The 15,522-nt window shown below is 40.7% G+C and overlaps 3 protein-coding genes and 1 pseudogene across 3 annotated transcripts; 3 read left to right on the top strand and 1 right to left on the bottom strand.

The window, feature by feature from the left end:
• The first annotated feature begins 1,288 nt into the window (after window positions 1-1,288).
• On the top strand, window positions 1,289-3,883 carry LOC141833037 (alpha-humulene synthase-like). Its single transcript, XM_074720427.1, has 7 exons — window positions 1,289-1,427; window positions 1,508-1,766; window positions 1,833-2,205; window positions 2,479-2,697; window positions 2,932-3,067; window positions 3,170-3,418; window positions 3,509-3,883. The coding sequence occupies exons 1-7, from the start codon at window positions 1,317-1,319 to the stop codon at window positions 3,800-3,802; spliced, it is 1,641 nt and encodes a 546-aa protein (XP_074576528.1). The 5' UTR covers window positions 1,289-1,316; the 3' UTR covers window positions 3,803-3,883.
• Window positions 3,884-4,531: 648 nt separating this feature from the next.
• On the top strand, window positions 4,532-8,665 carry LOC141833985 (sodium/hydrogen exchanger 1-like). Its single transcript, XM_074721458.1, has 14 exons — window positions 4,532-4,714; window positions 4,809-4,927; window positions 5,597-5,694; window positions 6,194-6,253; window positions 6,356-6,402; window positions 6,478-6,672; window positions 6,767-6,813; window positions 6,909-6,975; window positions 7,060-7,160; window positions 7,275-7,376; window positions 7,783-7,921; window positions 8,006-8,068; window positions 8,153-8,236; window positions 8,333-8,665. Exons 1-14 carry the CDS (start codon window positions 4,532-4,534, stop codon window positions 8,663-8,665), a joined length of 1,638 nt encoding a protein of 545 aa, XP_074577559.1.
• A 300-nt stretch (window positions 8,666-8,965) lies between these two features.
• The window catches only part of LOC141833984 (putative disease resistance protein RGA1), a 10,052-nt pseudogene continuing 3,495 nt past the window's right edge, over window positions 8,966-15,522 (bottom strand).
• Window positions 11,819-14,522, top strand: LOC141832967 (NADP-dependent glyceraldehyde-3-phosphate dehydrogenase-like). Its single transcript, XM_074720334.1, has 8 exons — window positions 11,819-12,262; window positions 12,561-12,754; window positions 12,826-12,954; window positions 13,028-13,147; window positions 13,216-13,352; window positions 13,438-13,972; window positions 14,037-14,153; window positions 14,232-14,522. Exons 1-8 carry the CDS (start codon window positions 11,884-11,886, stop codon window positions 14,343-14,345), a joined length of 1,725 nt encoding a protein of 574 aa, XP_074576435.1. The 5' UTR covers window positions 11,819-11,883; the 3' UTR covers window positions 14,346-14,522.

Genomic DNA, 15,522 nt, shown 5'->3' with positions numbered 1-15,522 from the left:
GTACAAGCTCAAAAGTGGCACGCGAGAAGTTGCAAGTGATGGTGGAGCAAAAATGGAAGGATTTGAACAAGGAAAACCTCCATCATCCAACACAAATAGCTCGGCCTTTGATTGAAATAATATTGAACCTTTCAAGAGCCATGGAAGACATATACAAGCACAAATATGATACTTATACTAATTCCAACACTAGGATGAAAGATAATGTCTCTCTCATATTGGTTGAATCCTTTCCTATTTTGCCCCGGGGGCATAGGTGAGTTGGTTACGATGCAGCAGACTTGCAGAAGAGGGCAAGGGTTCGAAAAGAATCCTTTCCTATTTAAGAGTATCAACCACTCTTCTATAAATAAATCTTTGTAAGAAGAGTATGTCTTAATAAATTAATTAATAATGTGAAACATCTACTCTTTTAGTTCAATGAATCTATTTTATTTTATTTTTTATTTTTTATTTTTCAATTCTTTTATGGCTATTGTTGCTCCCCTGACCCTCTCACTCTAGTTTTTTTTTATATATTTGTTGGTTGATTAGTTTTAGTTCTTGAATTTGACGGTCTAGTTTGATATTAATAGAAATTTTGAGGGTCATGATGAAAATAATCCTGAATTTTTAAGCAAATTAAATTATTATTTCGCGCTGCATGAACGCGGAACGAAATATAAAGCCGACGAAATCCTCGTAGTTTTGTTCTTGAGCTCTATCTAAAAAGTCTCATATCAATAAAGATATCTGTCCTCTTATAAATTTATGATTTTTTAAATATATTTTTAATATGAAATTTTAATTTGATTGCATCCCACCAACAAAGGCTTTGGATCATTCATTTTTAACATATTTTCCATATCTTTCTCTACACTGTTCACGCACGAGTATTTGATTTTTCTATTTGCCAGTTGTTGATGGAAAATGAGTTCAAAGATTATTTTCTAAATGCATAATCGAGCACATGTTATTATAATAAAGGAAAGAATTTAACATAAGTCTGCATGAAGATTTCCAATTTGCATACGTTTCAGAAGTTTTTTCGACAGCAGTTCTAGAATGAAGAAAGCATGCAACACAAGTTTGCAGGAGGCTTCCAATTTGTGCCATTATTGAAAAAAAAGGGGTTAAACTTCATTACGGGGTTTGACTTTTCTCACGGTCAAAATTTGACAAGCAAACGCCGTTGAAACACAAACTACACATCAACTAACTCATTAAAACAATGATTTTCAATCATATTTTTTACTATAAGTAGCAAGGAGAATTAGGCACCAAATGTCAAAGTGAGCAATTCCTCAAGTCGATCGTCACATTTGGAGAAGCAATCGATGGCCCAACTTGTTAATGGCAAGGAAGAGATAATTCGTAAGTCGGCCGAATATCACCCTAGCGTTTGGGGTGACTATTTCATCCGGAACTCCGGTCTAGCCCTCGAAGAGGTGGTGCTTTATGATCCTCTCATGTTTGTCCATGATTTTTTTGCTTTTGTGCTAGCTTCTAATGTGTTTGGATGATGTAGGAGTCCACCCAGAGGATGATGAAAAGGGTGGAAGAGCTAAAAGAGCGAGTGAAAAACCTATTCGAGGAAACACGTGATGTATTGCAAATTATGAATTTGGTTGATTCGATTCAGCTTCTTGGATTGGATTATCATTTTGAGAAAGAAATAGTTGTGGCGCTAAGATTGATTTATGAGACTGATGCTGAGAATTATGGACTTTATGAAGTTTCTCTTCGATTTAGATTGCTTAGGCAACATGGATATTATCTATCTGCAGGTATATATAAATAAAATTAGTTAAATTGTTTACCACCATGCTATAACCTAATATCCATTCTTGTAGATGTTTTTAACAAGTTCAAAGATGATAAGGGAAGATTTTTGTCGACCTTGAATGGAGAGGCAAAGGGACTGCTAAGCTTATACAATGCGGCTTATCTTGGAACACATGAAGAGACTATACTTGACGAAGCTATTTCTTTTACAAAGTGTCAACTTGAATCTTTGTTGGGTGAACTTGAGCAGCCTTTAGCAACAGAGGTATCTCTTTTCCTTGAAACGCCATTATGTCGAAGAATTAGAAGGCTCTTGGTGAGAAAATATATACCTATTTATCAAGAGAATGCGACACGAAATGATACTATATTAGAACTTGCAAAGTTGGATTTCAATCTACTACAATCTCTTCATCAAGAGGAAGTTAAGAAAATTTCAATGTAAGTAAATTATTTACCGTGTCTATGAATATTCACAAAATAATATAATCTTTATATTTGCATTTTTTTTCTATATAAATAAATAGAGAGATGAAAATAATCTAAACTTTAAAGACTATACAAGTTAATTAAAAATTGAGCTATACTTAATTAATATACATTATCATAATTGATTAATTTTATTAATTGTCTAATTATAAGTTTTGTGTTTGTGGTTTAAACTAATTGACTTATTTTCTACATGTGCACAAACTTTGAATGACATACTCGAAGATGGTGGAATGATTTAGCACTGGTTAAGTCTTTAAAATTTGCTCGTGATCGAGTGGTGGAATGTTATTATTGGATAGTTGCGGTGTATTTTGAACCTCAATACTCTCGTGCACGATTAATTACTTCCAAGGCTATTTCCCTCATGTCAATTATGGATGACATCTATGATAACTACAGCACATTGGAAGAGAGTCGATTATTAACCGAGGCAATTGAAAGGTTTGTTTTTAGCTTATTTATATTTTAATATTTTCTTATTTCCTTTAACATTATAATTGTAGTGCTATCCATACATAGAAGTAAAACTTAGCAAAATAAATTCATTTGAAGATAACACATAGATATAGACACCAAAATACTAACAATACAATAGTTAAACTTTTTCTAGATTTTTTTTCATATTGATTTGGCTAATTCTCCCTCATATTTTTCGATATTTTTTTTTATATTTAGGTGGGAACCTCAAGCTGTTGATCATGTACCAGAATACTTAAAAGATTTCTATCTCAAACTATTAAAGACTTGCAAAGATTTTGAAGATGAACTAGAACCCAATGAGAAGTATCGCGTATCATATCTTCAAGAGGAAGTATGTGTGTCAATATATAGCATAGCATTATATATTGGCTCTTATCAACTTAATAATCATATGAAGGTTAAATTTGTTTTCCATATTATAATTTTCATTTAGATAAAAGTTCTATCAAGATCTTATTTCCAAGAAGCTAAATGGGGTGCGGAAGGATATGTGCCATCACTCGAGGAACATCTATGTGTTTCGTTGAAATCCACAGGGTATCCTGTGGTTACATGTGCCTCTTACGTAGGTCTGGGAGAAGATGCAACAAAAGAGGCATTTGAATGGGTTGCTAGTTTCCCCAAGATCCTTAAATCTTGCACTATAATTTCTAGACTTATGGATGATGTAACTTCACACGAGGTTTTGTTTTTTGTTTTTTAGTTCCAATCATTTACTTTGATAAAAAGTTTATTGACATTAATATCTAACAAATTTTCTAAAAATTTATAGTTGGAGCAAGAGAGAGACCATGTAGCTTCAACAGTTGAAAGTTACGTGAAAGAATACGGTACGAGCACCGAAGTGGCACGCGAGAAGTTACAAGTGATGGTGGAGCGAGCATGGAAGGATTTGAACAAGGAATGTCTCCGTCCAACGCAAGTGGCTCGACCTTTAATTGAAATAATATTGAACCTTTCAAGAGCCATGGAAGACATATACAAGTACAATGATACGTATACCAATTCCAACACTAGGATGAAAGATAATGTCTCTCTTGTGTTAGTCGAACCCTTACCTATTTAAAAGTAGGATCACTCTTCTATAAATCTTAGTAAGAAGATCGAGTATGTGATCGGGCCAATGCTCTTGAGAAAAAAATAAAATAACAATGTGGAACATCTACTCTTTTCTTTTAGTTCAATAATCAATTTTATTTTATTTTATACTTTTCAATTCTTTTATGACTTAAACAAAATTATTAATGATAAAGAAAAAGTAACAATAACCAATTATATTTGTGAAAGTGTTGAAAGGAGCACGAGGTGCCAAATTTATATAAAACTATATTGAATATTAGTTTGATATTAGTAATTTTGAGGGTCATGATGAAAATTATCCTCAATTGCCATCAAATTAAATTATTGTTTATTTAAAATACTTCGCCGCCCTCTCCCGTTTCCTGGTGCTCCTCCAAATTCTGCTTCCTCGCCGCCGTCTTCTCCCGTTGCTCGATCGAAGACCAGCGATCTCCTTCGTTCTTCCCTAGATTTCCGTTCCAAAAATTATCTTTTTTAGCTTTTTATAATGGATTTTCTAATTTTGCTCCTTTCTTTTCCTTTCTCGATTTAGCCTCCGATTTCGTGGAAAGCGCGGCAATAGGCGAGAGGTCGCGTCTATGGACTTGTCGGGGCCGTGATCCACCAGGTTCCCGCCTCTCCCGCTGCAGTTTTGGCCAATCGGTTTCTTGCAACTTTGATCCTCTCAGGGTTTCGGCAACAGCGAGGAGGAGAAGGAGGAGGAGGGCCAGCTTCCATGGGGTTCGGCTTGGCTTTTGCGCATCACCTCGCTCGCTTGGGCATAGTGTCGGCGACTTCGGACCACGCGTCTGTCGTGTCCATCAACATCTTCGTTGCGCTGCTCTGCGGATGCATCGTGATCGGGCACCTTCTGGAGGAGAGCCGATGGATAAACGAATCAATCACCGCTCTTGTAATCGTGAGTTCCGATCGCCCCCCTTTTTTGTCTCTTTTTCGATCCGGACTCGAAGGATTACTTAGTCCCTTCTCCCTTGTTTCCTCTGCTGGTTCAGGGAGTTTGCACGGGGGCCGTCATTCTGCTGACGACCAAAGGGAAGAGCTCCCACATCTTCGTGTTCAGTGAAGATCTCTTCTTCATCTACCTTCTCCCTCCCATTATATTCAATGCCGGGTATTTTTTTTATTATTTATTTATTCTAAATAGGAAGAAGATGACATACTCCTTTCATGTTCTTCGAATGGCTTGGCATTATCTTTATTTTGATTATTCATTCTCTCATTTCAGTATACCAGATATTGAGATGATTCTACGAGTTGCAAATAGAGGATTTTTAGCTGTCTAGAACAAAAACTTGTTTCAATCTTCTTTTTAACCTATTCTGGACGTATTGATATGACCCAATTAAGTCGGTTTTCATCTTTCACATGATTTGTAGGACATGATATTGAGTAAGACATGCCGTTTTGTTCTTGAGTGAATATTTGATGTTAGCTACATATATACGACGAGGAACACATTGTTAGTAAGTGGATTAATCTTCTATTTACCATGGTGAAAAATGGGTTAGAGACTATGGAATAAAAATCTGTTTTACAAAGTGAGTCGATGTAAACCATGATTTTTTGTGGTTTTTTTGCTGCTTCGGCTAAAAGCTTATTGTTATTTCACAATTGAGCTGATAGACAACATTCTCAACATGTTTCCATTCTATAGCCACTAACGGTATAGCATTTTGTACTTTGACATTTGATGCTGTGGTTTCTTTGTGACCAGAAAATATCCTCTGTACCTAACACGACTGAGCTTGAGATTGACTTGTTAAATTCTATTTATTTCCAGGTTCCAAGTAAAAAAGAAACAATTTTTCCGCAATTTCATGACAATCATGTTGTTCGGTGCAGTTGGGACATTAATCTCATTTTTCATAATTTCCTTCGGTAAGTTCTCAGAGTCATGTTGTCGGATGTGCTATCTGAATGCTCAGTTACCAGATCATCTTCTTTGGTTGTATCCTTTTGTTTCATAGAGTTTAGAATTGTGATAGCCAAGCCAATCTTTCCTTTTTCCTTTTTCCTGGTGTTGTGCAAAGCTCTTCTTCTTTTAACAAAAGTGCACTGCCTTTTGAAAAAGAGAGATTCAAGATTTCTTTCAAAATGTTTGTCATAAATTATACCTGAAGTTGGAACAGAAGTATTAATTATTATTTTCAGTGTGAGGCACCGCATAGCAACGTTAATCATGCCTATTGATTCAGTCTTATGTGTTAAAAAAAAAGAACAATATAATTATGCCAGTGGAAGCTCTCGAATAATCAGTTCAAATGTTTTCACTCTCTAGAAACTACCATTTTGGTGTTTGTTCTGGTGTTCAAACATTTATTTGAGAAGTGTCACTTACATCTTTTCTTTCCTTTTCTTTCTTTGGTGTTAAACACAGGTGTAGTTGCATTGTTCAAGGAAATGGATATTGGCTCATTGGATATTGCAGACTTTCTTGGTAATTTTTATTTTATTTATAACACATCTTTGTTTTCCCTATATCCTAGTGAACTATCATAACTTCCCATTCTGACTTATTCCTTTGCTTTTGTTCATGCAGCAATAGGTGCCATATTTTCTGCCACGGATTCTGTATGCACCTTGCAGGTAATAAGGCTTCTGGATTTACTAGTTTAAGCTGAACAGTAAATATTCAACTCTCACATGATGTCTCCAAAACAGATTCTCAATCAAGATGAAACACCTCTATTATATAGCTTGGTATTTGGCGAAGGTGTTGTTAATGATGCTACATCCGTCGTGCTCTTCAACGCAATTCAAAACTTTGATCTTGTTCACATCGATGCCATAATCATATTGAAATTTTTGGCGAACTTTGGATATCTATTTCTTACCAGCACCCTCCTTGGAGCTTTTGTATGTTCTTCCTTTATGCATTTTACTACTAGATGTGTGTTTTTTCAAGATCTATCATCTTGTATGTTCTAAAAAATAAATGTGCTAATTTCAGGGTGGACTGCTGAGTGCTTACATCATCAAGAAATTATACATTGGGAGGTTAGTTGATGAACTTAACCCGATATTTAAGTATTTTGTTTTACCATTATTTCTGCTAATAATTAAAATAATCTTCATTTATTTTTCCTTGTCAGGCATTCTACTGATAGAGAAGTTGCTCTTACGATACTCATGGCATACCTGTCATATATGTTGGCAGAAGTGAGATGTTTTAAAACCTTTACTAGATAATTTGTAGGTACATTGAATTGATTATGTTCTCAAGGCTTCTGTTTTATGTTGCAGTTGTTGGATTTAAGCGGCATTCTCACGGTATTCTTCTGTGGGATAGTCATGTCACACTATACCTGGCATAATGTCACAGAGAGCTCCAGAATTACCACCAAGTATGTTACAGATGTTCTTAATGTCTTTGTTGATTAACTCAGTTTTGAAGCTCCTCACTGTTCAAATACAGTTCACTAGTTCATCTCTCATTGCTGCCTTTCTTTCGACTCCAGGCATGCTTTTGCTACATTATCCTTCATCGCTGAAACCTTTATCTTTCTTTATGTTGGAATGGATGCATTGGACATTGAAAAATGGAGATTTGTTAGTAGCAGGTATGGTTTAGATCAATGCTATTTTTTTCTTTTCTTTTTCTTTTCACTCAAAGTTCTTTTGTTATCTGCACATTTGATCAAAATCCTAAGCACAGAAGTACAATGCTCCACTAACCTACTATATATAATATCTAATAACTGTAATATCTTCAGCTTTTCCGCCTAAAGTCGGAGGATAAGTACTATCTATGTTTAGTTTGTTTACATAAGCTATGAAAGTTGCTATGAAAGTTATCGTAAACATTGACTAAGACTATGACACCATTAATTCTGATACGAGACTTAATTTTCTAAAGAAATATTGCATCGCATCTATCTTGATAAGAAACACACACATTGAAGTTTTAGGACTCTAACTAATATTCATTCTAGAGAAAAAGTTGATGTGCTTTGTTGTTATTTGCAGCCCTGGGAAATCAATTCAGGTCAGCTCGATTCTGTTAGGGCTAGTTTTGATTGGTCGAGCTGCTTTTGTATTTCCACTTTCATTTCTGTCCAATCTGACAAAGAAATCTCCAGCTGAGAGAATCATTTTCAAACAACAAGTAAGTGCACGTAAAAACCATTCTCAGTAAGTTCAGTTCACTTGATTGTTTCAGTAATAAATAAATTCATGCAAATTTTGACAGGTTACAATATGGTGGGCAGGCCTCATGAGAGGTGCAGTCTCAATAGCACTCGCTTACAATCAGGTTATTTGTGATAAAAATTCGACTTCCTCTTGTTCTTTCTTTTTTCATGATTGATCCATAAAAAAGTAGGCATCTAACTTGCAGTTTGCAAGATCTGGACACACTCAACTAAGAGGAAATGCGATTATGATCACTAGCACCATCTCTGTTGTGCTCTTCAGCACTGTCGTAAGTCATGCATGCAGACTTTGTTATCCCCGTCAAGATGTTTTTTTTTTTTTTCTGAAATTTCTGATTGTTTTACTAACTTATAATGCCACTTAGGTGTTTGGATTAATGACGAAGCCGCTGATGAGGTTTTTATTGCCACCTAGCGGAAGGCACTTTAGCAGCATGTCCTCCGATCCATCGACCCCCAAATCTTTCCTCTGGCCGCTCATGGAAAATGGACATGGCGTAGAAGGTGAAGCAGGGGAACATACAGCTCTACCGCCCAGTCTTAGACTTCTCTTCCTGAAACCAACTCATAGTGTTCACCACTACTGGAGGAAGTTCGACAATGCGTTCATGCGACCAATTTTCGGTGGGAGAGGTTTTGTTCCATTCGTTCCTGGTTCCCCTACCAAGCAGAGCCTCCATGGCTGGAGTTTAAGCTAACAAGGATCCCAGGGCTCAGCTATGGTTCTCGTTGTTTCAAGAGCTTTTCAATGTTGTTTAGGTCCCTTAAATAGAGGCTCATCTACTGTACTAGTGCTCTCTTAGTCGAGACATTAAATGTTTACAAAATGCATCTTAAAGGAAGATTCTTTCTTTAGGTTGTAGTTTGTTCAAATTTGTGCTTATGCATCAACAAGCTGTCTTGTTCCTTATGCCCAGCTTCTTCTATGTTACTGCAGGACATTTATCAGGATTTATAAACCTGGCAGAGGGCATACATATAATTCAAGAGACCGAACATAAAAGCATAAACATAAATTATACTCCATAAAATATCACAGAGAAAGTTGTAGGAGCACAAATAGAGACGAGTACTGACATTTAAGCTTGCATACATTTGAACATTGAGATGGTAGTAAAAGATAACATGTTGGACTGACACCAGAGAAACACCTATACCTTCCCTACAAGTATGACAGCATGTTTACACCTAATCTTGAAGGATATATTGATAGAAAGCTTAATCTAAGAGGAAAAGAAGTAAAAGGAAAGAGTTGCGATGGTGGTAACAGTATTAGTAGTAATCGGAACAGAGCTAGGAGAAATAGGAATAGGAATAGGAACGATAGTACTTGTACTAGTAGTAGCAGTAACACCTAGAGTTCTCCCGATCATATCTTCCCTTTGAAAAAATAGAGGAAGGTAGCTAACCGGAGAAGTCTACGGAAGGTATGCCAACTGAAACTGATCTTGTCAAGAGCCACCAGATTTCTATCTTCTTCTGTTTCCCCAACGATCGGCCTTTATGACCAAGACCACCAATTTGCAGATCCATTATCACCATAAAAATGGAACCTTTCGCCACTAAGATTGCATTTTTACCACCACTGATTGGGATCCAGGCCGATTAGCACACACAAACGAGCTCCTTAAGGATCCTTGAAGCAAGATCGTTGTTGGCCGCGTCGGCATCAGCTTTTTTCAAGAAACAGGGAATGGGGAGTGAACTAGGAGCGGGGGATGCAGCGGAGTACGCCGGGCCCGCGTACGGAAACGGCATAGCGGCGAGGAAAACCTTCTTTGGAAGGACCTGCGGCTCCGGTCCTAACCGATCTGTAGAGCAAAGGATCGAATTATCAACCTCCGACCTCAGATCAACGGTAGGAAAAACGGCCAGCCTCGGATCCTCTCCTCGTTTCAAGATCCGCACCTCCTGCATCACGAGAGGCTTTCGCGGACGCGGCTCGCCCTCGAGGACCCGCCCATCCGTGCGAAGAGACGTCGATCTGCGTGGGCCAAGAGGCGCGTTCGCGGATTGGCCCGATTTCGCCGCCTGAGGGGGCGGAGACCGAGCAGGAGGCGCAGATCCGCGCCGACAAGATTTTGGAGGAAGAACAGGGGAGAAAGATGGGGGAGAAGAAGAAGGAGAAGGCCGGAGGGGTTTCTTGCGTCGGTGTTTCACCGGCAGCGGTGGGGAGGAGCCGAAGGCGTCGAGGTGGCGGTGGTTTCTCAGGCAATCCTGAGATCGGAGCACCGCCGTGGCCATTTGGGCAACTGATTTGGGAAAGAGGAGGAAGGGAAGAAGAATAATGTCGACGGCACACCATAAGACACGCCGCCTCTTTTATAGAGGCTGACGCGTTCCATTTTGGAAAAGTCCGCACCTTTTTTTTCTGTGCGTTAACCATCCAAGCCAGATAAGGTCACATCGTAGGCGTCCATCGACAACGAATCCACTCGATCGTCGCCCGCACGAAGATAAATATGAGTACGTCCTCTTAATTAGTGACGTGTATCTGACGCGTTGGAAAAATAATCCAGGAGGGAAAATTAAAAAGAACCCCAATATTTCGATATAATTACAAGAAAAATATCGACTCGGATCTCCTATATTTCAATGGCAAATCGCAAATTATCAGTAAGAAGATGGGTGAATTTGTAAAGTGGTGGCCCACGCAGTCACGTTTGACTAGTGGCGTCGGTTTCCTATGTATATTCTCTGCTTTGTTAAGTCTGACACGGCTCTAAATGGGCTGGGCCTTAAAGTAGGAGGATTTCCTATTGATTTCAGTGAATGTGGCAAGCGGGGGAAATTCTCACCTTGGATGTCTTTTTAAATGGAGTAAATCATTCTATTGAAATAAATTTCAGTTAGTCGCATTGATTCAATTTGCAAGGATGATCAGTTCGGTCTCATAAAAATTTTTCATCGGTCATCAGGATAAATCAGAAAGTGCACGCATTGATTCAATTTTTGCCAACCCAGGGTATGCCCAACATCCTTTGATTGTGATTTTCATTTGGAGGTAAATAGAAATTTTTCATCAGCAAATATGTCGTAGTTGGGGACCAACCCATCTGCCCAACATCCTTTGATTGTGATCTCCATTAGGTGACAACCTAGATGTCCTACCGCGGCACCATAGCCCCAGGGGACACAACCTCTTAAATAAAAGAAGGGAAGACACTGAATTATTGATTTCTTGCATGACCATAACATAAGCACCACCAACCATTTCCTGACCTTGCAATCTTGTGGAAGAAGCTCAAAGTGAACAAACCCATCACCCTCTCAATTCCCATCCTCTTCACCGCCATTGCTATCCAAGGGAACCTCATCTGCTGTTCCAATGTTTTGTGGCTCAGCTCAAGCCATAATTTGCTTTCTCTGAGCCACGCATCCTTCTGAGACCACAAGCTCTGTACATGCTTTGCCAAAGCTGGTAGGTGGCACATGATCTGATCATTAACCAAACACCGGTGCAGAATTCTACACTTAATTTTTCGATGTTTACAGTTTCACTGCTCCTCTGGCTCAACAGGAACATGGTGATAATATCAAAGCTGAGTTTTTCATGAACATAGGAATCATCGAACGCTGGGTCTCTCTGTAAACGTGAGATTGCCTGTTTGTTGTGGAAGAACTCGATTTATGTTCCTGTTTGGAACGAGAATCACGTAGACTTAATTGACAATTTATTGGCTCAATGGTTTCTCTTGCCTATTTATTTGCCGTAGTGCGACTGGAGAAATGGGGAGGGGGAGAAGCAGAGTCCGGGGGCGAGCGCAGCAGGAGGTGGCGATACGGCCACGTCGCCACCGTGACTTCCCGCCATAAATCCATGGCGACGTCGTAGCCTTCGAGGGACCGGTAGCCTTCTGAGATGCGCTCTGGTCACTTTCCCTTCCCCGGTTACGGACCACATTGATCCAATTCCATGGCCCAGCTCGCTTTCAGGGCTGCGTGGCCCTCGTTGTCCCTCTATAAACGTCCCTACCGCCGCTCACTTCCCTCCCCTGCCCCTCCTCCTACTCTTCTTCTTCCTCCTCCTCCTCTCAAGCAGAAGCAGCGTCTCCTCGTCGTCGGCGCGGCGCTGCAGCGGACGGCGCCGGTGTCTGTGGAAGTCGAGAAGCGGGCGCTCGAGGTGGTGATCGTGAAGGAGTCGATCATGGCGGGGACTGGCGTGTTCGCCGACATCGTCGACGAGGACCAGGTGTTCAAGTACTACGCCGACGGGGAGTGGAAGAAATCCGCCTCCGGGAAAGCCGTCTCTATCGTCAATCCCACCACCCGGAAAACTCAGTACAAGGTCCAAGGTCGGGCCTTTCACTCCCTGCTCTTGACGCATTCTTTTACCTTTTTTTTTTTTCTTGGATTCGATTTGGAATTGGAAGGAGGCGAATTGTTTTCCTTGTCAAAATTTCAACTCTTGGTTATAAACAAAAGGATCAGAGATCTCTCTTTCATAAACAGTAATCCCAGAACTATTGATTAAATAACTCACACACTCTGCTTAATACTGCTAGTTTTTTAGTGTCTTCAGAGATGTTTGTTTAAAGCGAAAAAGAAAAGATTTTAGTTTGAATCTGCTAAGGTGCGCCGTGCCTACGACAGCATGCACACAGGAAGAGGTGAACAAGGTGATGGAGGCGGCAAAGGCAGTTCAGAAACAGTGGGCGCGGACGCCGCTGTGGAAGCGGGCGGAGCTCCTCCACAAAGCGGCGGCGATCCTCAAAGAGCACAAGGACCCGATAGCCGAGTGCCTCGTCAAGGAGATTGCCAAGCCCGCAAAGGATGCTGTCACTGAAGTAACTTTTCTTTTTCTTCCTCATCGCTACGATCTACGCTTGGATTTTCACGTTGTGCTGCTTGCTTACAGGTGGTGAGGTCCGGTGATTTAGTTTCATACACTGCCGAGGAAGGAGTCAGGATACTCGCAGAGGGCAAGCTCTTGCTCTCAGATAGCTTCCCTGGTAACGAGCGCAGCAAGTACTGCCTCAGTTCCAAGGTAATCTTTCCTTCTTTCTGTTACAAGCTCATCCAAAGATCTGATGCAGCAAATTCATTGGATGTTCTTGCAGATCCCTCTCGGAGTTGTATTGGCCATCCCTCCTTTCAACTATCCTGTAAACTTGGCGGTCTCCAAGATTGCTCCTGCACTAATCGCCGGCAACTCCTTGGTACTCAAGCCCCCTACTCAGGTATGTAAATTATACTCTGCTCCGATCCCGCTCCACGAATCAACTTCAACTGTCAATCTCTTGATCAGGGCGCTGTTGCTGCTCTTCACATGGTGCACTGCTTTCACCTTGCTGGTTTCCCGGAGGGCCTCATCAGCTGTATCACCGGCAAAGGTTCAGAAATCGGTGATTTCCTAACAATGCACCCTGGAGTAAATTGCATCAGGTAACGGCAACGTGTTTGGTATTTCTAGCTTAGATGAATCAAATAGCGATTGATTTTGGTAAATTTTCTGTGCTTCACGATCCAGCTTCACCGGAGGCGATACCGGCATTGCCATCTCAAAGAAAGCCGGAATGATCCCTCTGCAGATGGAGCTCGGTGGGAAGGACGCGTGCATTGTGCTCGACGATGCTGATCTTGACTTGGTTGCTTCAAACATTGTCAAAGGAGGCTACTCTTACAGTGGACAAAGATGCACGGCTGTTAAGGTAGTTCTGATCATGGAATCAGTAGCCGATGCCATCGTCGAGAAGGTGAAAGCTAAAATGGCGAAGCTGAGTGTCGGTCCGCCGGAGGAAAACTGTGACATCACTCCGGTGGTATCGGAATCATCTGCAAACTTCATAGAAGGTCTGGTTCTGGACGCCAAGGAGAAAGGAGCCACCTTCTGCCAGGAATACAAGAGGGAGGGCAATCTCATCTGGCCATTGCTGTTGGATCACGTCCGGCCGGACATGAGGATTGCCTGGGAGGAGCCCTTCGGACCCGTCTTGCCGGTGATCAGGGTCAGCTCCGTCGAAGAAGCTATCCACCACTGCAACGCCAGCAACTTCGGCCTCCAGGTATGCCATTGATTCAGCACCTTTGAAATTAGTGCTTGATCTCCATAAACTACTCCTGCACTAGGGATGCGTCTTCACAAGAGATATCAATAAGGCGATAATGATCAGCGATGCAATGGAGTCAGGAACCATTCAGATAAATTCAGCGCCAGCTCGAGGGCCTGATCATTTCCCCTTCCAGGTAGGGTTCATCTTTCATGTGTGCTACTTTGTGTAATTGCAACTGAAAGAAATGTAAAGATTGAATGCTTTGTTTCAGGGTCTGAAAGACAGTGGCATTGGCTCGCAAGGGATAACCAACAGCATCAATATGATGACGAAGATCAAAAGCACCGTGATCAACCTACCATCTCCATCTTACACCATGGGTTGAAACCGAGAGCTAGTAGATTTGACTAGTTAAATGGCATGATAAAATTTTATGCTATAAGTTTATACGCTTTAAGCTTTGTATTAAGCTGTAATAATAAAATCAGAAAAGACAAGGGTTGCCTTGTGCTCCTGGCACATTATCATTTGGTGAAGAATATTTGAAAAATCTTTTTGTTTTTGAAGGAATTGTTCATTTACTGGGATCGTTAAATCTCTATCTTTCATATAAAAAAAAAAATAATTTCAGTGTCTACATGAAAAAATTCCTGTAAATACGTCAGTTGAGGATCGAACCGCAAATCCTTGAATTACCTCCTTGATTACAATTCTATTTTAAGATATTAAAATATCTTAAAAGATGTGGAAGCCCTCATCCTATTAATAAGTCAATGGTGTGCGTTGACTTCATCTGTCATACACGGCGGTGACGTCGTCCATTGACTTGAAGAGTAACGAGATGGCGTACACGACGGTGAACTTGGTGCTGGGGAAGCTGGGCGAGCTTGCTTCCAGCGAGGTCGCCGGCCTCCTCAACGTGGACGCAGAGGTCAAGTCGCTGACGGTAACACTGGCTTTGATTCAATCCCTTCTCAGGGATGCCGACCAGAAGCCCAGATACCAGCAAAGCCACTCTTTGCAGGAGTGGATGAGGCAGATTCGGAACTTGGCGTTCGAGATGGAGGACCTGGTGGACGAATACGCGACGGGGCTAGGCCGCGCTTCAGCCGCCGGCAGCCGGAAGAGCCGTCTCCGACGCATCGTCGCCTTCCCCTCCCGGATCCGCACTCGCCATCGGCTTGCGAGCAGCCTGCAGGACATCCATGCCAGATTTCAAGATGTATGCAAACAAGCTTCGCAACTTGGCATCCAAAGCTCGTCCTCCTTGCCCACCTCCTCCTCCTCCTCTTCCTCTGCAGCTGACACAACGCTTGCTCGAAGGTAAATAATAATAATCGTTTCCCATCTATTAGCATGCATCTTCATGGTTAACTTTGTTAGATCTTTCAAAGATATATGTACACTAGTGGACAATTAGGTTAGAACAAAAACCTGGTGAAGGCATCTCTTATTCATGATCACATGAATTTTCACATCAAGAGAGATTATACTCTAATAAATCATTACATCTACAGATTTGAACTAGAAGAAGACATTGTCGGTTTTGATGAAGATATGAA

This window comes from Curcuma longa, chromosome 8, assembly GCF_044706935.1.
Source record: "Curcuma longa cultivar G26 ecotype Majalengka, Jawa Barat chromosome 8, ITB_CL_G26_1.1, whole genome shotgun sequence".
In the NCBI taxonomy this organism is placed as follows: domain Eukaryota; kingdom Viridiplantae; phylum Streptophyta; class Magnoliopsida; order Zingiberales; family Zingiberaceae; genus Curcuma; species Curcuma longa.
The sequence above is the reverse complement of the archived record's forward strand: the minus strand, read 5'-3'. Positions and strand labels throughout refer to the sequence as shown.

Coding starts and splice junctions, on each gene's coding strand:
- LOC141833037 (XM_074720427.1), top strand. CDS start 1,317: ATGGCCCAACTTGTTAATGGCAAGGAAGAGATAATTCGTAAGTCGGCC. Junction 2,206..2,478: donor GAAGTTAAGAAAATTTCAAT/GTAAGTAAATTA, acceptor ACATACTCGAAG/ATGGTGGAATGATTTAGCAC. Junction 2,698..2,931: donor TTAACCGAGGCAATTGAAAG/GTTTGTTTTTAG, acceptor TTTTATATTTAG/GTGGGAACCTCAAGCTGTTG.
- LOC141833985 (XM_074721458.1), top strand. CDS start 4,532: ATGGGGTTCGGCTTGGCTTTTGCGCATCACCTCGCTCGCTTGGGCATA. Junction 4,715..4,808: donor CAATCACCGCTCTTGTAATC/GTGAGTTCCGAT, acceptor CTGCTGGTTCAG/GGAGTTTGCACGGGGGCCGT. Junction 7,377..7,782: donor TGGAGATTTGTTAGTAGCAG/GTATGGTTTAGA, acceptor TGTTATTTGCAG/CCCTGGGAAATCAATTCAGG.
- LOC141832967 (XM_074720334.1), top strand. CDS start 11,884: ATGGCCCAGCTCGCTTTCAGGGCTGCGTGGCCCTCGTTGTCCCTCTAT. Junction 12,955..13,027: donor AGTACTGCCTCAGTTCCAAG/GTAATCTTTCCT, acceptor ATGTTCTTGCAG/ATCCCTCTCGGAGTTGTATT. Junction 14,154..14,231: donor CTGATCATTTCCCCTTCCAG/GTAGGGTTCATC, acceptor GCTTTGTTTCAG/GGTCTGAAAGACAGTGGCAT.